This window comes from Lutjanus erythropterus, chromosome 21 (genome assembly GCF_056507025.1).
Source record: "Lutjanus erythropterus isolate fLutEry1 chromosome 21, fLutEry1.hap2, whole genome shotgun sequence".
Lineage (NCBI taxonomy): Eukaryota > Metazoa > Chordata > Actinopteri > Lutjaniformes > Lutjanidae > Lutjanus > Lutjanus erythropterus.
This window is the reverse complement of record NC_139337.1, coordinates 8953454-8977573: the sequence shown is the minus strand read 5'-3', so window position 1 is coordinate 8977573 and position 24120 is coordinate 8953454. Positions and strand designations below refer to the sequence as shown.

The window sequence follows — 24120 nt, the reverse complement described above, 5'->3', positions numbered from 1 at the left end:
TTTATCAAGGCACACAGGTAAGACCCGGTTAAAGAAGAAATATCTGTAATGTATTTACCATAATAAAATGACTATATGTCATCTGAAGTGAAGGAAACACACTGAGCTGAAATACCTGCAAGACTACAGCCAGTCAGAATGACTGTTTTTGCATCTCGTTTCATGTTTAGTTAAATGCTGGATGTTTGCCGCATGAGTAACTGTCTGTTTATGAGTTGTAAAAAATCATTAATTATCTTTCAGAAGGAGTAGATGTTTAGAACGGTTAATTGAGCAATGTGTTTGTGTCAGTGAAGTTTGGCAGACAGAAGGCAGGCAGCGACTGATCTTCAGTGTGTCATTTCAGATCAGTGTGCTTTTGTTTTCAGGATAATGGGCTTAGTTTTACACTGACAGACAACTGAGAGTTATAAACAGCTGATCAACTTGCAGTGTAGGACTCACCATTACTTGTTATTGTCAAATTATAATGATGCACTCATCTTGTGCTCCTGTAGCGTTCCTGCAGCCTGCTTGAGCTTCCTTGAGTCAGGGGAGGAGGGGGCGGGTGAAACAACTCACTTAAATTATTCAAAATACAACATTATCTATCAGCTGCATTGTTGACTTGTGTGTTGCAGAAGAATTATGGTGACTGAAATCAACAAGTCTCATTTATTTCATGACTTGTACATGAAATACATACATTATAGATCATTAAAAAGAAAGTAACAGTTTTCACACATCTGTACCCTCTTCCACTGCTCCTTCCACACATGCACAGAAATACATCACCGTGAGGTCAAAGTTAAGCTATAGATTACCAAACACACACCACACCTCTTGTCTGTCTGCACAGCTACGTCCTGTTTTGAGAGGGGAAGGCATCCCGCACTCATACAAGGAAAGACCTTGTGAGGAACTACAACAAATTACAGCCTCGCAGCTCTGTGCTGGGAGGACTACATTAACGCATCCAACTGGCCCAAAATTCCTACAATCCATCACAGTGATTTGTTACAGTGACATTCCCTGGCAGGGTACCTGGCCATGTGTATATGTGTACTGAGGTGTTGGATGTGAAGCACTGCTGTTGATTACTGTTACACTTGATAGATGGCTGTAATTAGGTGAAGCTGAAATGGAACAACCCAGGGCAGGGAAGACGAGCAAAGAGAAAACAAACTTTTCCCAAAGAAGGAAAAAAAAACATGATAAATGCTGCGGACAGGGCACAGACGACGAAGAACAAAAGCCGTGTTTTCTTTTTTACACCTCTCAACAGAAACTAGAAAGAAATGTTGATATGTCAAGGGGACAGAGGAGGCAGCAGTGAATGATGTTGCAAGGACAGACAGATGGAGATGGAAAAATATGTTGCAATGGCAAGGAGAGAGCAGCAGCACTCCAATTGTTAACATTTCATTTAGTGAGGCCAGTAACTCAAATTTTTTTTTTTTTAAAGATTTTGCATGCCACAGTGCTGATTCTTTTTTTACAGAACACAATACAGATTGCTTTAATGTTTTTTTTAGTTTTATAAGCAGCATTTTAAAACTTTGCTTAAACAAATTACCAATAACAGAATGTTTGTACTCCCCAAATTTGGTATCAGCCCCAAAAACCCAGTATCAGTCAGGCTCTAGTGCTGGAACAGAAAAAGTCACGTCTGGTTTTGCAGCAAGTCTCAGTACTCTCGATACTATTGACACTCCTATGTTAGTATTGTGTTTTAAATATGAGGTAGTGAAAAACTGTCAGTATTGAGTATTGATACTTTTGACAACTATGGTATGATGGCAGGCTCCAAGCAGCATGTCTGTCCCTCTCTGTACATCCATCGGTCTTTCACCTTCTTTCTTTCTCTTTTCTCCCTCTCTGTATCTCATTGATTATCACACACATATTCTGTTCGTAACAGCAGACAAACTAGTTAAATACAAAACAACTGGACGCTGTCATAAAAGCATCAGTCTATGGAATCTGGATCTGTACGTAGATTGGTGACAACAGTCCTACGTCCAATGAGTGAAGTGCGTCAGTATCGACACCCGATAACAATCCCGGATCAAATCTGTCTCAACTTAAATCCACACATTGTTATATCAGATGTAAAATATAGATTTTACAACCATAATTTCATCAAAACATCAGGTTAATATGAAGACGACTTGTGAGTGAGTGAGTGAGTGAGTGAGTGAGTGAGTGAGTGAGTGAGTGAGTGAGTGACAGAGGTAAGTAGGGGATGTTAGGGGTTGAAGAGTACATGGGCAGGCAGAGGACTCATTTACTCTGAACCCAGCTGAGAGCCGTAAACCCACCCTCCCACTTTCTCTCCCCTCCCTTCCCTGCATCCTCTGCTCGCTGTAACTAGGCAACGCTGGCTTGAAAGGCAGGCCCATCAAAGGCAAAGACAGACAGCCAGGCTCGCTCGCTGTCTTTTTCTTCCTTTCCATTGCTCTATCTATCTCTCTCTACCTCTCCCACCTGCTTGTACACTACGCTGGACTAATTACTGCAGTCTTATTGTGCTTGATGATGCAGCGGCGCTGTATGACACAGAGCACGAGTACAGAATCCATTACATCGCCTTCTTACACCACCCTCACACATTCACACATTGCTCCACTAGCAGAGACAGGAAGTCATACTTTTTTCTTATTTTCTCAAATTTTGCACCAGAAAACCAGAAATAAAATTATTCTGACAAACAGAAACCAATTATGACTGGTGTGTACTGATATCTATAATTATGTAAATCTTATAAATCTGTGACAGTACAGTACACTTATACCAGTGAAACAAGACAGTTCAACCTCAAGAAAAATTCCAGGTTTGTCAATGAAAGAGCTCTGCTGCATGGCTTCAGGGTCAAGGACTGTGTTGATATTAACAGAATAAAAGAAATGTGTGCACACAGAGCTGGTGGAAAAGAAAATTAATGAGTGAAGTGAAGAAAAACAAGCAAGCCTCACTGTCCAGTATGTTGAAGAATGCCACAACTTTTAAACATGTCTTTATGACAAGACGTACAGCGAGATACATATGCACACCCTCTGGCAGACATAAACACACTGCAGTAAAGCACTGCCATGGATTCCATCAGTATTTACACACTGGATGACAGTAATTATGGTACAAAAGGGCAGCTGGGTTGACGGGCGCCAGGGTAAAACATATGGGAAAGTGATGACCAATTAGTGGCAAGGGCATTACAGGGGTTTAAAAATAAAGAAATGAGGTAGGTACACAGGAGTGATAGGTCATGAAAACCAAGATAGAGATGATAACTCACAGGGCTGCTCCAAAACAATCCAATTTTCCTGGAGATTACTAGCATATATTTAGGCACCATCTCCCGGTTCAGGAAATGTAAAGGTAACAACAGGGCTGTCATTGTGACACAATTCCCTTTGTGGTTATTTAGCTTGGCTTAACAGCGCGGTATGCAGTATTAGCAATATTCATTTTTGCAAATTACTTCATTTATGACAAAATGTAGTAATTTGCTGCAAATGCAAAGTGAACAGTTATCTGTGTATCTCACCTCAAGGCAACTTTAAAGTCTGAGCAAGCTAGCAAAGCCATTTCTTTTCCACACGTAGCTGTATCATTACCTTCAGGTCACATCTATCAAGTAAACTTACACACAGCAGCAGCACAAACATACACGCACAAGGGTGAATTGGCCAGTTTCCACACAGCAACAAAGCTAACGCAGGTCAGCCTGCAGTGTGAAGAATGTTATCATCCTCTGATCTGCTACTCTCATTTTTTAGTTGGCTTCAATTGAGGCTTAACATTCACGTGGTTTCTCCTTGAATGTTCCTTAATATTACAACATTAGTTAATATTAACATCGCCCCAGCTTGTGGTGGTAGCCACATTAAAATCAGAAAACATGGCAAAATTTGCAGCTGCAAAGTTTGAAGTCGGGCCACGAACAGCTGGTATTGATCCTCCCCTGAGCTTGAACCATTACTGGCCCTCAGATGGCTTGTCAAATTTTTTGAAGCACTGGTTCATTCATTTAACAAGTATTGAAGTGTAAAACAAGACGGACCTTCATAAAAAAGAAAACATTGCGGTTGCTTGCCATCCCCTGTGATTGGCTTGTCAATAGCGCAGTATTTCAAAATTGTGGTTACTGAAACGGCACTTGATAACAGTGATGTATGTCTCAATATGAGAGCCATGTGAAGTTTAAAAAGGCAATACAACCCCCCCCCCAAGTTCCTTTCCTGCCATTGACCATCTGTCCCCGCAGAACATGATCCATGCACCACCATGAGAGATCAACATCAGTTATGTTTGTCTGGGAGAAAAATCTGAAAATATCACCGTGCCTGCAGGCAGCAGACTGGACACACAGGCTGTATGTGTTCTGCAATGTACATAAGCATCCATACAAGTATTTCAAAGCAAATTCCAATGCAAAGGAATTAAACCACTGCTATTCCAGCAAGATCATAACAGCTAATCACACCACCCATCTTACTATAACTACTGTTTTTCATGCTCTTTCATCCTAACAGTGTAGCTATTCCGACTCTAAAAAGTGTGTTTCTTGCCCTGCAGATAGAAATGTGTTTGCTGGACCAATCTGTGATGCATTAGCCTGCCACCACCCGATGCTTCCCTCACAGCTCCTTGTTTAATCCAAACCACTGTCTCCCTCTCTTTCTCTCTGCGTGAGCTTCATCCGGTGTCAAGCTGTGGAAGGAGCTGAGGATGACAGGAAGGCCATCTGTGCCAAGCTCCGTCATACTCTGTCTGTGTTGACATTTCCACACTACACATGCGCGCACCCTAATGTTGGCATGCATGCACACATTCCCCATTATGGACGTTAGCACCCATGCATAAATCACTACAAACACAAGCAAACACACCAGAATAACAATGACTTTTATCATGGATACACACACAGACACACACACATACGGTAGATATTTCAGTAGCTGACACAGACCAGGAACCTTTGCATAATGTGTGCTGGGATATAGGCCCCTACCAAGGCCTCTGAACTGAAGAAGCAGCTCAGAAAATGGCTGGATGGTATCTTACTCAGATAATGTGACAACAATCTGAACGCATATCTGACAAAGACTGGGACTGATTAGCACACCTGAAATCAGTTCAAGAATCATAAAACATCAGCCTTTCTAACACTTAGATCGCCTTCTGTTAGGTCCAAGCTACATGGCTAAAATATTAAGATAAACAGTCTGACATGTGGCTGTACTGTGTGGCACTCAGAAGCAAGTGCAACGGGCAATACTTGTTTCAGAACAAGTGCATGTTAGCGGGGGAAGCATCTGGCTACGCACAGGGACACACTTGTAAGCAGAGGGATGCATCGTGCTCGATTGCTTGTGTGAGTGCTGAGAAGATGGGTGTCAAATGCAAGACATACATGACATGCATGACAAGCACATCAGCCAGCAGTGTGGGCATCAGGTGGGGAGCAGAGATATAAAACAGTAGTTGTGATGTGTCTGATGACTGCAGTGATGATAACAGCAGCCTTTCCATAGGTTAGCAAATACAATCATATTTATGCAAAAGACTTGCTGAAGTTTGCCAAATCTAAGAATACTGGATCAAAATGTATTTTGCTGTTCTTAGCACTCTATTATTTAGTGTTACATTTGTGTAGATCAGTTAGGTTTTATTTATCAGGTAAATTTGTTCAGTAAATTTGTGTTGTGTGGGTTTTGTATTTTTACATTTAAGTAAACTTAAGTAAACTGTTAACCGTTATTGTATTTTTAAATTTCTAGCTCCAAGCAGGTCTTCAATGTCGTCAACAATCATTCATTTCAAAAACCAAAACAATACCCCAGCCTACCTGGGTCCACACCTTGATTCTCTGAAATGGAGTGAAAAACAAGTTGACAATTCAGTCTGATATCAGGCAGCAGAGCTGACTGATGAAGATGGAAATAGTGTCCAATTCTTACTGGACAATTCTGTCTGATATCAGACAATGGGGGAGGCAAATAAAATAAGTATTCTATAGTATACCCACAAGGATCAAGGGTAACATCACACTTATGCGACTTAAAGGTCCAGTGCATAAGATTTATGAGGATTTATTGGCAGAATATTGCAGAAATTCAATATAATTGTCATAAGTGGTATTGCAGCCACTGTAGGTTCTCCAATACAACTGGAGTTTGAGAGTGAGATGGGGTGTTTGTAATATGCAAACTCACCTCTGGATGCCACTAAATCTTCCACACCTTTAAAATATAAAATAATATGAAAAAAAAACACTTTTTTTAACTAATCCCCCTTTGAGATGAAAATTAACAGGTGCACCATAATCATACTGAAGCAAATCACTGCAATAGGCCATTATGTCCAGTCCAGCTATCTGTTATTGACTGTGTAGCTTGTCAGGTGTTGCTGGCAGACCAACTTCCAACAGCCAATCACAGCATGTAATTACCTCCCCACCTGCTGACCAGACCACCACCAACAACTCAAGTGGTCCCATCTGATGGCTGCACGCTCAGTTAGCCGCCCAAATCAGTCCAGACTCCGCTAGAATCAGCAGAAACAGCACAGCTTCACGCACTACTTTCAACAACACATCAGAAATAATCATTCAAACATGAGCTTTTCTATAGGAGAGAGCATCATGAGATTGTGCAGTGATTACCCTCACAGGAAATCACATGAAATCCCACGTGAATTCGATGGACTGCAGACATCAAACAGATTTTTGTCCATTTCACAATTTGAGTTTTACCTGTGTTAATACGTTTTCAGTTACTATGTCTCATACTCACTTAAAAATATTAGGATTTAATGAGAGATTTAAATTAAACCGGTGTTGAGTGAAATTGAGTGTTGCCCTGTTGATGGGCTACAATTTACCCAGTGAATTACCATTTACTAAAAGCAGGGAGGTAATCTTTCCAGGGACAAAATGTATGCTGCTTCATCCACTCACCGCAGTATATACAGGAAGTCCAACAGCAGCAGCTGTATGGCTGATGTAATGTCATGAGACTGGATGTGTGAATCTATGCAATTCTGTCAGCACTTTACTGCAGATCTGAAATAAGTGCAGCAAATTTCCATCTAAAGGCCTAATTTCATTTGTGATTTCTTTAGACATACAATAGGCAGACACATTTAGACACATACTAGGCAGCTCATATGCTACCACTATCTAACTCTATTCCGCTCAAGGAGTTTTCAACATTGGGCTTGAACCAGAAAGATAAATAATTAACCTGCCTTACTAGCCAAATGGGTTGCTTTTGGTCAGAAACAGCTTTTTGTAACATTTATGCAACATGTGGAAGAAAAAGGGATTGCATAATGTACTCAGCCGGCTTTAGGTCTCTGTCTCTTTCACTCAGTCAGAATCGAGTGTGGGGTAATAAATGTAAATCTCTCATTTAAATCCCATTGTGGAGAGCTCAGTGAGGTCAAATGCAGTCGCAAAGGCTAACCCTGTAAACTAAATCTGTCTGTAGAATTTGGATGTCTGTGTCCTCTCTGCTCAAAGCAAGACAGGCAAACTCCCTCATTTCGCAGAGCAAATTTGCCAGTAATGCAAGTGGCCTGCTAACAGCTGTGCCCAATGATCTCTTGAGCCCCCAAACACCACATCTAATTGCCACCGAGTCCCGTTCCCAAGTGTGCACATAACTGAAAGCACCACTTCAGCGGGCAAACAGACAGATTGCATTATGTAAGCTGATTTCTGATTATACCATTCAAGAGCACTGATGGGAATCTACTTACACTCAAAAGTAGGCATTCACTGATTTTTGTTCTTCCTGCTTACAAGAAGTACACACTCTTAACAAGTTGGATTTGGGGAATACGCTCCCCATGATGAGGTGAAGACCTGGATCACAGAGGCTATTGGCATTCCCACGCTTCACTACACAGCTCTCTTACAAAAGCCTGAGCTTAACCCTTTGACAGCACAAAACCAAAACAAACAGGTCAGGCAAGTTTATAACATAAATCCTTTAGGTTTTCCTCTCCCCCTCACTCTCTCTCTCTCTGCTCTGACCATCAGAGGGGAAACCTAAATACAGAGCAGATATAAGGGGAAATCCTATTTCAACCTCCTTGTGCTCTAACACGAGCATGAAGGTTGACTTCAAACACACCTATTAATAGCTCCGTACGGACCTCAACTACTTTAGCAGGTCTTCTGCCCATAAGCCCTTATAAATGTTGACATTCCACATCTAGTGTTTCTATTAGATAAGGATGACATTTTTAGCCCCCTGAGGTGGGGCTGTGACAGTATGGATTTTTTCTTACCATGGTGACAAAGCCACATATTCCTACAGGATGGCAGTTTACCACAACAATTGTGTTTTATGGGACTTTACTGAAATATACACACACAAGTTTAGCTCCTTTAAGGAGTAGGGCAGTGCATAATGTGTGCTCAGTGTGTAAGTGAGTGAAAGCATGCAGCAGACTTAGGATGATAGTGATGCACAAACACTGAGGTTATGATTCAATATATATGTACTGCAATACAGTGTGATACTGTAAGCAATTTAATATATTACCATTTTTTAAAATCTAATTTTAGGAAAACTGTCATTGTATAAAGAACAAACCACCATATGTATAAAAATTAAAAAGTTCAGTTTTTTATGCAGTGAGAACAGGGAAGGTAGATAACAGCACTGCTATCTAGAAGTTGGGGGTTTAAACACAACACAAAATTAATGACTGCCAGGAATCTTTGCATGTATCATAATGTCATAATAGAGCATTTTGAGAATTGATACAGTATCACAAAATATAATATCATGATACTCAATATTTTCTTACACACCATATGGAAAAGTGACCTTTGAGGGTTGACCTCAAAGTAAACTGAGCAGGAAAGACTGACATTACACTGAAGCCTTTTAATGTAATTATTTATCCATTTTTTGTCTTAAAAACAGTTGTTAGCCTGTTTTTTAATCTGTCGACCAATCAGAGGCTGTGTTCCTGACTTGTGTGTTACCGCACTAATCCTTGGATGCATTAATGCATCCATATGCTGATCTCAACATGAGACTGACCTTTCAAAATAAAATTTACAGTGATGATGGAATAAGCTCAACTCTGCAGTAGGCACCACATTTCAACAGTGGGTTTTAAATAATTCTTTTTTTCTATTTCTAATATGAGCAAAATGCAAAACAAACATCAAGCTTTTCACAACGGCCGCATATACAGACCATCAACTTCTGAACTCAGCTATGATTAATGAAGTCAAGTGATCAACCACAGCAACAACTACCCCCCACTTTCCCTCCTTTGTGCTTTGCTCTCTATAATCTCACAGGATTTCATCCCACAGTTTGTGTATTAAGTGTTATAGGTGTTACAACTCAATAGCATTGAAATTGTCTGGAGTAAATGTCTGTACACAGAGACACTTTCTGTTATTGTGTTTGCGATCAGTGATCCAAAGACGGTCTCACTTCCCTTTATCAGAACTGACAGAAGACTATTACAATGTGAATTTCTCGGGAGACAGCAGCACTACGAGTGAACACGCTTCAAGCAGGTAATTTGTGGGCAGTGGATGCATCTTCCCAGGCGTAGACTGAAGCGAGCCAAACGAGCCACCAGAATGAGATTGTCAGAGGCAATTGCATTTTCATTAACACTGTGAATCAGTTAATTTGTTTTTTAAATGGAAACTATTCCCTCTGAAATTATTAGCTATTCCTTTTGGGAAACTGATGGCTTTTGTGAGCAAAAATAAGAAGTATTCAAGGAGATGAATTGTTTTTATGAGCCACTGATTGTCAGTCACTTAAGCAGGTGCCCACTACTACTTCTGCTACTTGCTATTTAATGCAGCTACAGTGCTTAAGTACATGTAGGTTGGCAGCCAAGAGCATGCTTCCAGTTTGTCTCATCTTTTAGTCACTGTGGCCGTCCTGTCAGTTTAGAGACAGGATCAAATGCAAAACAACCAGCACAACATCAGATGACACAGACACTACACCGTGTTCAATAGAATTCATGTTCCAGCATGATAGATGTAAACACAAGCCTGCATTTGTCAGACACACTTTGCCCTTGACTGAGGTTGCACAGGTCAGCTGCTAGATTTCAACATGTGTGTGAACCCTCTGAATATGAAGGCCTGGTTGTGCAGCAGGGCATGCCACTTGTGTTCTACCCACCATCCCATGATAAGCAAAGTTTCACACACCTGGGTTGATAAGATAACACAATGCAAACTGCAATGGAAGGAAAATAAATCAGGAAAGTCTGTAATGGCAATAGATGGTGTCCACAACAAGTACAAAAGACCCAGCAAAACAAAAAAATAATCAAGAAACTAATACACTAATACATACTGAAAGTAATCCTATATCACACTTTCATATTTATAGGTACTGTTGCTTTAGCTGCCTATAAACTTCAAACTGGCAAATGTTTGACATTTTTGCTTGAAAACTGTCATTATTAATCGATTGTCGAAATGGTTTCAGATATTTTTTTTTCCATTGACTAACTCCTCCATGCATTCATTCATGTAATGCCATGTGTATTTAGACTGTAATTTATGATGTCTTACATTTACCAAAATGCATTTACCCAGTCAACCCAAAGAGTGTGCATGAATTTGCTGTTTTCAAGATGCATGGAGAGGGTAACAGTGACCTGATAGTGACAGCATTGGTGGCTGTGCTGAAAAGAGCAAGTTCAACAAAATAAGAAAAAGTGAGAATCACACCCCTTCAAGCTCAAAACCCAAACACTTACCGCTGCCTCTTTTATGATTGACTTGTCACCGAGTGGTGATTGAATGCCTGTATGAAAGTGTGGGTATAAAGAAACAGTCAGATCTCAACTGAGAGAGGCTGACACCAAACGTGACATTTGCTGCCCTGGTTTTAGACAGCTCATCAAACTGTAGTCGAGGCAGGGAGTTTGGAATCTGTTTGAAGAGCTGCCTCTCTTGGCTGATCTCACTCAAAAAGTGGCTCTTCAATCAGTTCAATGCTTCTAGATTTCAAACCTGTGACAGGGGGACGTGCCAACATTCTGCTAAACCATCCACCATCAGCTCTACTGTTTAGACAAAGACAGTGCTTAATGCTTTATAGAGCAGTACAACATATAATATAGTTATCAAATACAAGATATTACTTCTTTTCATGTTTTTATCAGCTGAGAAAATTGGCAGATTAATTGATAAAGAAAATAACAGTTACCCTAGCTTACGTTGCTGCTGAAACACAGTCAAATAAATAAAGAGGGCATGTATGATATGCAATAAAGAGACTAAATAATTGAAATGGAAGGAACTAGTTCCACAAAGACAGACATGGACAAGTACCCATTTATTCTTAAATGATCAGATGTTTGCACATGATTTATGTATTTATGATTTATTTTGTCAAATGTGTGTTGTTAGCTTATGCCTCCCACATCCAGCTGTTAGTAATAGTTATTAGTAATTATGTCAGTCTTAGAATTGATGTTCTGATGTTATGCATTAACTGTACTATGTCAATCAAATGTAAATCTAAATGTGTGCATATTTACATAGGACATCAAAAACCATAGCACAATAAGGAGCATTTTTCACCTCAGCTGTAATCAAAACAAACTCGTATCACACACCGTACATCTAGGTCAACTCGTCTGGAATTCATAGTTAGGAGACTCCCCAGGCTCATCAACCAGGCATGAATAATCCATGTCCAGATTTCAATTAGCCTGCAAGCAAGACTCATCAATATACGTGTGTGCGTGTGTGTGTGCGTGCGTGAGTGTGCGCTCCAGAAATAACTAACTTTAACACTGATGAGACAGAGATGAATGCAGGGCCTGGAGCCATTGCTCATTTACAGATGTCTATGTTAAGTAAAACCCAAACAGGGTGAGAAAGATCCATCTGTTTCCTCTCCCATCACGTTCCCTGCTCTCTTATTTCTCAGACACCTTAAGTGGCCTCAGTTTACCTTTACTTAGAGTTGCTGCAGCAAAACAACATTACAACGTTCTCCAATCAAATTAGGCTAAATATAGCTCAGCTGTTGGTTCGGAGGGTCTGGAAATGGCAAAGGATGATTCTCCATCTTTTGAGCGCTGCAGTGATGGTGAACCCAGATATCTTGAGCAGCATGGGCCACATGCAGATCTGTAATCTTAATCTGCGATCGTCTTATCCTGCGAGTCCTTCCTCTCCTATTCTTCTTCCAGGGGAAATCTCCCTCTACAAAACACTGCAACAAATCTCAATTTTAGCAAGTAATTTGATTTTCAGGCAGCTTATTTTTCTCAAAAGAAGCTCAGAAGAGAGCTGTCACTGACACTGCATCACTTAGGACTGAACAACTGATCCAAATTCGATCAAAATCGCAATATGGCTGACTGCAATTTTCAAATAACAGAAGGTATATTTTAGGAATATTTGTTAAAGGCATGTCAGAATACCATTTTAAGATGAATATTGTCATGCTGCAGAGATGTCCTGGTCTACACATCCTATTCTACAGACTCAAACAGTCAGAAAATTTCATCACAATTATAGTAAATACAGTCCATCATCAACCAAGTTACTAACAGTCTCCCAGACCCAGACGCAACGTGGGTTTGCTTTGTGTCAGTGAAAACACTGACATCACAAAGGATGTGTTGTGTTTTCAGATCCTTGAGAGGTTTTCAGTGTAAAAGTTGGTGATATGTTTTCATTGTGTGTATCAGTATTTTCTGAACATTTTCAGCACATTTTAACAATATCATAATAATAATAATAATAACTGTGATGATTTTGGTCACTATGAGTTTTTCAAAGTGTGGTAATCAAACACAGTTATCACAATACATAAAATCTGAGACCAATCCAAAACCGATCATTTCATCTAGGGCTGCATGATTTGGTGAATAAGTCATATTGCAATTATTTTGACTGAAATTGCAATTGCGATACAACTAGTGGAAACAATCAGTTTTGCATTCCATTTTTCATGTTAACTGAAAAAAAAACAAAAAAACAAAAAGACCCTTGGCCATATGATGATTTTATTGCAAAAATCACACCATAATCATTTTAATGTCTGTCAATGAAATAGAGAATGATGATGTAGAAATGATCATTCCCTCTAATACTGCAAATTATATTGAGAATGATTTATCAGTGAAAATAAATGCAATTAGATTGTTTTCCCCTACCTATTCACTGCATTTTAATTTTTTTAAAAAGGTCAAGATAAAAGAGTAAAGAGAAATTTCATGCTGTGTGAAGCCATGCCAATAAAGCCTTTATACCCACATCACTGCCGCCAGACAACATCATCCAGCTCCCAAAAAGCTACCTTTTCTCTACTGTAAACACACCCTTATGTAACTACCTATGCATTTTTCATATTAAATGCATTTAGACTGTAAAGCATCTTGACTGTGAAATGAGCTCAGTGACCACATCAGCCAACAGTCAAACAACACTAGCTGGAGAGAAGGAGTATTTCATGGGTGATTTCCTCTTGTTGGGAATCAATTACTTAACCTGAGTATTGATAGCAACCATAAAATTTAACTACCCTTTATACTTGTATATCCATGGTAGGTGACATGTCTTTATCTCAGTCAAAGACCTGTTCCATTCTGTTAGCATTGTCCTAACATGCATATATTCACGCTGTTACGTACGGCCCATAAAGCAAGACAGACTGAACACAAACAGACATAAATAAGCTGTCAGAAGATGCATGACTCTTCAGCTTCTTTAACTCTGACTGCTATATAAGCTATGATGACAACACACAGGGCTGCTACAGACTACGAGAAACTGCTCAAGCAAATCAGATTACACCGCCGATTTGTGAAAGGGGCTACTTGAAAGACCCTCTCATATTTGTAAGGACGAGAACTGTGTGTGTTTTGTTTGTGAGAACGCAAGAGTGCGCGTGTGTGTCATCATCAACACCGTCAGCAGTTCTCATGGTGGATTTTCTTGTGTAATCACATGCTCACAATGTAGCCGGGGTCACGCATGAAACACACCAACGCAAGCAGCAGCAGGCACGCACCATATGCAAACAACAATCACACTATTTGTAGAACTAAATCAAACATAACTCACTTGATTACCATCACACTGCTTTCCTTCAGGAGATGATGAGATGAGATATTTCCTCACTCTGACAAATCTCCCTGCATACATCACATGGTCTCCTTTCACATTCCCATATTTACTCTTCACAAAGTCCTCAAGATTATAGCAGCTCTTTATAAAACCCACAGCATGATAACCTACAACATATAAGATGACCTAGACTTTCCCATGTGTTCATTTGCTTGGATTGGTATATATACAGGAGTCCTCCAGCTGTGGAATGCCATTAGAGGTCCAGTGACACGGCCAGAGAGTCTTTATCTTAACACTTGTGTAAACAGCTTAGGACAAACACTACAAACCAGCTTGAAACCAGTTCTTGTTGTCGCCCTCCTTTCACCATCCCATTCATTCTGAGAGGCACAATGCCAAGCTTTGTCCACTCAACTCCCATGACAAGCAATAAGTTTACAGGCAGAGACTATAAGGCTGACAACTTCTGGTCAGCTGGTCGATTGGTTGGTTGTTATGCTCTCGTGTCACCAAAAATTCAGTCGACCAAGATTTCCTTTGGTTGACTACATTCTCACTGATATTTTCACCAATGTTTCCAGCAAACATTAAACATCAGCCAGTGAGTATTGTTCATTCCCGATACGGTAAAGGGGAGGGTAACATTCTGCAGTCGCCATCTGTAAAACCTGTGCGAACACCTGCCTTAACCTGGCATTTTCTCACATTTTATACACCAAACAGTAATAATGAAATTAAATGGAAATCAAAATAATTACTGGTGGCAGCCCAAGCTCAAATTAGTCGAGATAGAATGAAAAATGTCTTATTAACCTTTTTAGATCACATCCCCAGTCATATTTGGCAACTAGCAGCACATAACCATTCTAAAAATTCTTTACTGTGTTATCTCATGGTGGTCTCAATGACTCATTTTCTGGAATTAAATGGGTCAAAATTACATACATAAATACCACTGTCACTGGTCTATCTTTGTGTAATGACTGAAAGAATGTGGTTGTGAATACAAGCAACTAGAGCTACAATGATTCATCTATTATTAATTGAGTATAAATTTAATTGTCAAATATTTTGGTAATTGATTAATCGTTTTAAGTCATTTTTTCATGAAAGAAATTCAAAATTCTCTGATTCCAGTTTCTTAAATGTGGATATTTTATGTTTCATCTTTGGCTTTTGGAAACCTTGATCAACTTTTTTTTTTTACCATTTTCTGACATTTTGTAGACAAACAACTACTCAATTAATAATAATGATAATAATAATAATATTTAGTGGCGCCTTTCATGACACTCACTCATTATAAAAAGCATACAATCAGCAACGACAGTAGCAAAACATACGGAGCAGAAATCTAGTAATCTAGCAATTAATCTAGAAAATAACTGACAGATTGACTGACTGAAAATAATTGTTAGTTGCAGCCCTACAACTAAACTTTCCAAAGTTTCCTCTGTGAGGTATTTAGGCTAAGCTGAACAAACTCAGGGCAGAGCTGTTGCTTCTTCACATGAAAAAAATATCTCTCACGGTGGTTCAGACATCTGACTAGGATGCCCCCTGGGTGCCTCCATGTGGAGGTATTCCAGGCACGTCCTACTAAGAGGACACCCCTGAGTAGACCAAGAACATGCTGTGAGGGATTATTATATCCCATCCAGCCTGGGAATGCCTTTGGTTCACTCCCTGAGGAGGAGCAGGAGGAAGTGACAAGGGAGGATGTCTGGGCTACCTTGATTAGCTCGCTACTACTGCAGCCCAGACCCAGAAAAGAAGCAGAGAATGGATGGGTGGATGGACTATTGCTGCAATACATCTATATATCTGCAGATTAAGTCCAAAGATACTGTATGTCTTCAAAAACTGTACCGGTCAAACCACATTTGACCCATTCCAATTCTGCCCCATCAATTACAAAGTTGAAGAGGGCACAGGTCAGAGAGCCTGAGGCTTCCCTGATTGCTCACTACAAGGAGCCCAATCCTCAGAGCGAGGAGTACAGTGAGGTTGACTAGCCTTTTTATTTTTACACTACATCATTTTGACTGAGCGATATAGCTTGAGGAGGAAACCTGCCACACCAGAGAAACTCTGATACACTTAATTCCAAGTGGCATTTTGACCTGTTTTTTGCTCAGCCCACCCTGTAAAAGGGCTGTTTGTATTATTTGTAGCCTATCCACATTGCTCTGCATTGTGTTTTGACTCCTGTTGAGCACTGAGACAATGTGATACCAAGCTGGGAGCTGTGCTACAACTTGCTCCAACGGCTACAATTAAAGCTGGTTCCTGTTAATGTTTCACATTTTTTAATAACTGCACATTTTCTCAAGCATTGCTGGTAATTTCCTGCCCTCCTCTCCTCCTCTCTCTTTCCTATTTCCTTACTAATCACTGGGTGCATATTTTCTGTCAGTGATACACAATGAGACACACTTTTAAACCTCAGATAAAATCAATATAGTAGTGCTTCAAGAAATTCCATCTCAGAGCTGTTGCATCCTTAAAACTTTATGCTTTTATTTGGGTAAATAGCAAATCAAAGCATCTTTTGCCTGCAACAGCTGTGTCACTAGTCTATTCCTCATTTTGGCCAGGGCAACCCCTAAACTCTTCCGGTTGGCCCTGGGGACATCAGATCTAAAATGTACATCGGAGTGTGACTGCACTGGTGTTAATGAGCGCTGAACCAGGAGGCTGCCAGGTCATTTCCTCTTCAGCTCCCCGTAGGACATGAATGGACATCCCGTCGCAAACACTGTCCATCATTATCACATCACCTCCCACTGGAGCACAAACTCGCGCTCGCCCTTCAACACGCTGTCCCAACCCTTACGCACCCTTTCACACGCAGATACATGGTGAAACTGACGCGGGCTCAGGGTCAAGTCAGCAGACTCATTCAAACTGCCTTCTGACTCGGTGGGAAAAAGACAACGTCCAAGTCAGGGATTCCTGCTTCATTCATGAAAGAGAACACAACAAAGAGATGCTAGAGACCACAAGCCACCAAATAACCAGGTTTTGTCTGAGGCAGCACCAACTTGGAACCCAGTCACTGAATAATAAGGATAGAAGATGAAATGAAACAAATAGGGATATTAATCTGGTATTTTCCCCAGCAAAAGTACCTTGATACTCTTGCATCCCAATGCCATAATTTTGACATGTTTGTTCTACTGTGCAAATAATTCAGTCTGTTTTCTTTATAAATCAATTCATTACATTTTATTTATTATATTTCTATTTTCTGAAATCAGGCTTCCTTTTTCTTAATTCTAGAGCAACATCACAGTTCATACTTATTGTGCAAGATTAAGTTTGAATTAAAAACAGTTTGAAATAATCTTACTGCACAAACTGTTTTTTTCTAAGGCTGTTCCAATACCAATGCCTGCATTAGAAAAGCCTCCGTTACAACCTAAAATGCGGGATCTGATGTCACGTGATTTTTTAGCCCCCTAAAGGGAGGACTGGCTGGGCATCTGAACACAATACCTTCAAGGTATTGAGCAAGTAACCTTGTAACGAGTAGTATCATAACTTTTCCAGCAAAGCCATACCTGCATTCATTTTTTACAGAGATCTAGAAAAAAAATATACTACTTGTATATTTTTAATCACAGCCAATCACCACAGACATTCTTTGACAGAATGCAACATGTGATTGGCCCACTGCTGCAGCAGCAACAACCCATACAGTCTGTGATGTGGCAAAGTCCAGTGCATTTAACGAAACTGGCAGTTCAGCGTGCCGAGACACTACCAAAATGTTCAAAAGTATGGCTATACTACATGCTTGTGCAACTTAAGTAGGAAAAAAGTATCAAATTAAGTATTCTATTGGTATCAATTAGAAAAGTCTCATAAATATTAAGGCCAATAAATAATCAACCAATATTGGCCCATCACAGCTACATCGGTCTATACTGGTATCAGGATATATTAGTCAATAAATATTGGTTATAATAAAATCTCATTTGAGAGCTTATGTCAAAGCATTTAACTTGAATTCTTGGGCAAAATGTGTTATAAAAACTTTATCATATTTGTTAAGTGTTTTGTTTAACTTTAGTAGAAAAAATTAAATTAACATTTTAAGAGTCAATACTGCTCTTTATTTTTACTGTCATAGTGGTGTCAGTTTGATTTGGTTCAATCAGATCATACATCTTTGCTCACTACATAGCCTTTCTTACCCTTACTGTATGCATGCATAAATTACAAGGAGTATGAACTTGTTTTAAAATGCAAAAAAAGTGATATCATTCACTTCATCAGCCATATGATATGGTTAATATCCAACCTGCTGGAAGTCTGATGAAAAGGAAGCCCACAGCATTGTAGTTACTGGTGTGTTGGGTGGGTGGGTCCTTTGCACAGATGTTGCGAGCTCTCATTATCTGTTATTACAGCCTAAATCTTTTTAGGTATGGGGTAGCCTGTTGGCAGAGAAATCACTGTACCCAGCTATTTTAAAATAAATAAGACATTTGATTATTTCTTACAGTATTTACTAGTGCTGCAACAATTATTAATTGATGGTTAAATTAATCCCTAACTATTCTCTAATTTCAGCTTCTCAAATGTGAATATTTGGTGTTTCTTTTGTCATCATATGAGAGTAAACTTACTATCTTTGTGTTTTGGACATAAGACATTTGAGGATGTCAGCCTGGGCTTTGGAAAACACCATTTTCTGTCACTAAACCACTAACTGATCTAATGATTAATCGAGAAAATATTCGACAGATTAATCTTGATCAAAATGATTGTTGGTTGCAGCCCTGTTATTTCCACATTATTCAGTCAGGCCAGTGAAAAGGGGGTTAAGTGCATCTCACCGTCTAAATTCTCCCTGTCGCTGATGTGCTGGAGGTTGCAGCCCGTGTCCTCCCGGCTCAGCTCCGGCTCCGGCCGGTAGGGCTCCAGCCTGGAGTGGTTGTTCCTCCGGTGTTTGGGGCTGGAGGACACGCAGCAGGAGGTTGTATTCCCCATGGTGCGAGCAGGCTTTGGTTGTAGTCCAAACCCAAAACTGACTGTCTGTCTTCAGCCGTCCCCCGGCCGCGCTGCTCGCGTTACTACAGGAGAGAAAAAACGGGGCGGTAACGCGGACAGCCAGACCTGGTGCAAACTACGAACCCCGGGTTAGCGTTACACGCCCTTCACCCGAGTCGAAAACACGCTCACCCGCACGAGTGCAGTCATTTAAAAAGCTGATGAGACGCCAATGTGGGCTAATAAATCAGAACAGAAACCAAACGTCCAGGCGAGAGCAGATAGTGCCTCCTCTCTGTTACAGGCTTCGCTTTCTCACTCGACTCCCTCGCCTTGTAAATTCCGTCCGAGCGTCCGGTTATCTTCACAAACACATTTTGATACACTCCTACTTTATGGCGACATGAGTGACAGCGAGGACGTGATACTTTAGCTTGTCGGGGGAAAATATTTCTGCTCTCAACGCTACATGGTTGCCGATGTACTGTAGACTGCTGCCGCTACATCCGCTGTCGTGCTGCTTTCAGGGACTCCCCATAAAGTCTGAATTTCTCATTCGACGTTGAGGGATAGCTTCGCGCTTTGAAATGAATTCCGTGTAGTGTTCTTTTCAAATATAATGACAGAAGAAAAAAAAAAGAGTAGCAACCACAACTTTTTTTGAGCTAATATCGTAACATTGTTTAAGCTAACTTTGTAAAGAAAAAACGCACAGTAGCGATGTTTCTTTCTGTTAATTTTTTTAAAATATTCTTTTCTCTGCCTCACATTGAAATAAAGAGGGATCGAACAGCATCTTTAACATCTGCACACTGACTCATGGTAGGGATGGTCTACATCCTAAGAAACAAAACTCAGTAACTGTTATTTAAAGAAGTGATTTCAATATTATCATTGTAGAACAAATTATATTTTTCCCACTATACCTAATAAGACAAAAGGTAAAAGTTATTTATTGAAAGTTAATGTATTTTTAATATATTGCAACTGTCTATAGGGTTTGGGTCAGTTGCAACATCCTATTTCTTCTGTTCTAATTAAAATTGTAAACAAAATGTCATGTACAGTCATATTCATATGGTATGAGAAATCAGCAGACAGATGTGTGTTTAATATATAAACATTTGGTTGGTCTAGTTCTGATAGTCTCAGAGAAAATGAGAGACAAAGTGCAAAGGGTTCCAACCATCCTCAGTCTCCCCTATAATGTTTTTTTTTTCCTTTCTTTTCTTTCTTTCTTTTTATTTATTTAATGGTCTTATATTTACCTTCATTTCCTCTGTATACCGGCTGGTCGTTTTTTAGGCTATATTATCTGTGGCATATTGTTTGAGAGGGGTCGCACATGTAGGCACACAGAATTTACAACATTTCGGCCAGCACGTAAACACATCTTAAAAAACCTACAGCGCTGTCGCTGTTACGGAAAAGGTTCCGGTTCAAGTGGGTGGTTACAACGATGTAATAAATGGACAATTATGACAGTCTCCTGGGGATACAATGAAATATGAACACATTTAAACTGGAATAGAATAGAGAAAGACCCTCTTAATTGATCAAGAGGAAAATTATGTGCAGAACTCCACCAATATGTAAGTACAGGCAGTATAATGACAGTAAATTTAGGAGATTTAGGTGTTTGTTCTTGCTTTAACAGGTGTGTGAACGCTACCGCTGTGTATCCCTGCACTCAAGCATCTGTCACTAAATTCTTACTCGTATGTGTGTGTTCCAGTTAATTATTTGATCTTGACTGATGACTGACGAATGCATAAGGGCTTCAAATTTGTATTTGCACGGGGTGAAATGACTGCTCATACTAAATCTCTCTGCGGGATTAAACGGGATTAGCAGGGGTTAAGGTAAACAAAGAATAGCCTAATCCTTTGAGATGTTTCCTTGACACGCGAGACAATAAGCAAACATCTGATGCCTCAAACTGTCACTGATGATGCTGGGGACTGAAAAAAAAAATGAATGAGAATAGACGGGGGTTTTTGCATGATTACGTTTGTTGACATGATCAGGCATGGTGCTGCAGCGCAGCCTGCTGGCGCTGCGGCTGCACTGAACGTGATTATGGAAGGCATCAACATTACAGCCAGCTGAGGGGGGTGAGAGGGAAGGTCAGAGATGTTTTTGCACCTATCATGTGAAGGTGCATATGTCTTCTGTTCCTCAAGTTTCATTTAGAGCTTTTAAGTAATTACACAAGCAACTATTTCAAATCCTGCAAACCAAGATCGCAGACGTGGAGGATGTGCTGTAGATGAATTTGGAAGCTTTTTACATATTGCAGGCAAATCAATCTGCCTTGTTTTAATCACTCTTTGCTACAGCACATCATTCCATCTGTGGTCATCTGTGTAGTAATATTTAAATGATATGGCTGGGTTGCACTAACAAGGATGAATTTTCAAACCACATTAAATGGTTCAACTTTAAATTACATTGTACCAAACACTAAAATGATCTTGAATTGAATAATTAGGAAAAAATTAAATTGCAGTCTCTCTTTAAACCCTTACTCTAAACTCAAATCGAATGCACCAAAACTTTTAACTCCAATCCTACTTTAAACTTACATTTTAATTTAGTGAATCGCTGTGTTTTTTAAGGTGGATTGAGCAAAATAATCAAGTTCTTTGCAGGAAGTTAAGGGACAGACTCAACCCAATCTCTTCTTTCACTCTAGTTGATCATTCAGTTTTTTTTATTTCCCTTTTGCAGCCAAAGGGGGAGAAATTAGAGCTTCTCTGTCAAGCCATCGTGAATAGGCTAACTAGTCTGACTGAAGTTTTAGCTAGCTAGCAAACAAAGTAACTTTTAAAAACTTTTTTTTTAGCGAACCTGCAAATAATGCTATGCTGTTTTTACTTTTAAGCTAACCAACAAACAATGAAACTTTTAAAACTTTTTGAGACATGGCAAACAAAATAACGTTTGGTTAAATTTTTGCCAGCTAGCAAACAATGTAACACTTTGTTTACTTTTTTTTGCTCTGCTTAATTATAAAAACGGATGTTTTACTCATTCTAAACCTAGGTTTGCTCAACTCTGATTACAACTAACTTAGATTGAATAAATCTTTGTGCAACACAGTCTAAGTGGATACATGTGGACAGTATTTCCTTTTCCCCACCGGTGAATTCCACAGTGTAGTTTTGTCTCTGTCAGGGTGGAAGCTGACTGTGGTTTCTTACAGACTGGACAGGAATAAGGTTACACAATAGGCCCAGGTGCACTGCAAGTCTCATCGGTATTGGATTCTTTCCTCAGTTGTTTTGTTTCCATGATGTCTCCAAACAGCAACAAAGAAGGAAACGCAAAGCAGTGAAGATGCAGCACAAATAAATATTGATGCAGATATTTTCAACACCCTTATCATAACTGGTAATCAATTTTCAAATACAAACTCAAGCTGCCAGGCTTTTCTGTGTTCCTTTAGTGATCATTCCTGTCATACCAGGATTTGTTTTGGTCCCTTGGAGGCTAAATACTTTTCCTTTTACTGCAACAAATTCTGTATTTGAGATTTTAACTGTATCCACTAGGTCAGAGAATGCCATCACTGAGAAGCGGGCCAATCTTTCCTTCCCCTTAGCTCATCCACATTCCTCTGGATGTGATTTATGGAAAATGTGTTTAAATACTCATTATACTTCCCCTTTCTTCCAACATGTGCTGCGTCATAACACTGTGGCTCTTCCACAATGTGTCTTGTCCATCTACAAAACCCAATAAAAGCTTTGAAAGAGGAGAAATTGCTTCGCTTCTCTGTGACAGTCGCAGTAGCAATCAAGTCTGGTCAGCACAGAAAGGACGGCACATCGTGTTCTGAGCAGAAACCCAAGGTTGAGTCCAAGCACAACGATAAAACCTTTAACAAACACTCATAATGGAGCTCTCATCAGTGAGTCACCCGCTACAAACTGCTTTATAAATGCTGGTCATGTAGGGGCTTTTTTTGTTGAGCCACTGCATGATTAACACACACTGGACAATGTGTCCTCTTTGTGTAGCTCTTATATTTACTGTGTGAAAGAAACACAGAGAGACTGAGCAAGAACTTTAATGAAGCAAAGATATTTTCAAAAATTGTCTGTAAGACCAAAACGGTGTGATCATAACAAGACAACAGCTAAGGTGTTACAGACAAGAAACGGAGACGATGCATCAAATTTCTACTTTACCGCATTTAAAATGATAAATAACTTGTAACTTCAACTATATATACGGAGACAAAGCAAAAACCAGTCAACTTAAAATAACAAGTTCATACAATTTCCACAAATGCGTGTATTTGTTAACTAAATATATACTCATTCATATCAACATAGATACTTTTGTTCTTTTTTGTACAAACTATGCGCTAGTATTCAAAATTATAAAAATTGCAGGGTCATAAATAATGCATGCCACAGGTTAAAAGAGAGTAAGATGCACAACAGATCCTCGTAGGCACCCACATTAAATACAAAGGAATGCAGTGGGCAGACCCGATTCCTTTGAACATTTTGCTTCTGGCAACGTTTACACAGCAAAACAGGATATCACAAAGAAAATCTTACGCCCATTTTCGCTGTGTGCTCCAATGACAGTTGAGCAACCGTGATACCTTGGTCTATTTTAGCTAATTAGCTAAAGGCTAGTTTTCATGGGAAGTCCCTGCGATGGATGTCGTTAGGCACCCTAGAAAATACAAACAATAAATAAATGTAGAAAAGAGAACCAAATTTTTAAGAAGTTTAAAAGATGTTGCTGAGGGACCTGTAGAGCGACACATGTTCACATCTTATGTTAGCTAATGTTAGCAAAACACTAGCTAACCAGCTTGCTAATCTACATCAACCTTTAGCAGGAATGAAATGATAATTGCAATAAAATTCCTGACATTACATTACAGTATTACAGCTCAAAAGTTTAATCATTGGAATGACCACATTTGTTTTCTACACATTGAAAAACTCATGGTAAATACTGTCCAGCATTAACTTAAGTTAGCAACGCAGGAGCAGCAGGCAACATGTTTATTCTGTCGA

At 39.6% G+C, this 24120-nt stretch overlaps 1 protein-coding gene across 4 annotated transcripts in view; it reads right to left on the bottom strand.

Annotated features, from left to right (window-relative positions):
- ccny (cyclin Y) overlaps positions 1-19587 on the bottom strand; it is a 50530-nt gene extending 30943 nt beyond the window's left edge. For all 4 annotated transcript variants that reach the window (XM_084747398.1, XM_084747400.1, XM_084747399.1 and 1 more), the window contains exon 1: positions 18925-19587. In XM_084747398.1, the coding sequence (XP_084603524.1) occupies positions 18925-19078 (154 nt within the window). In that variant the 5' untranslated portion in view covers positions 19079-19587. The remainder of the gene's footprint in view (positions 1-18924) is intronic.
- Positions 19588-24120: the final 4533 nt, after the last annotated feature.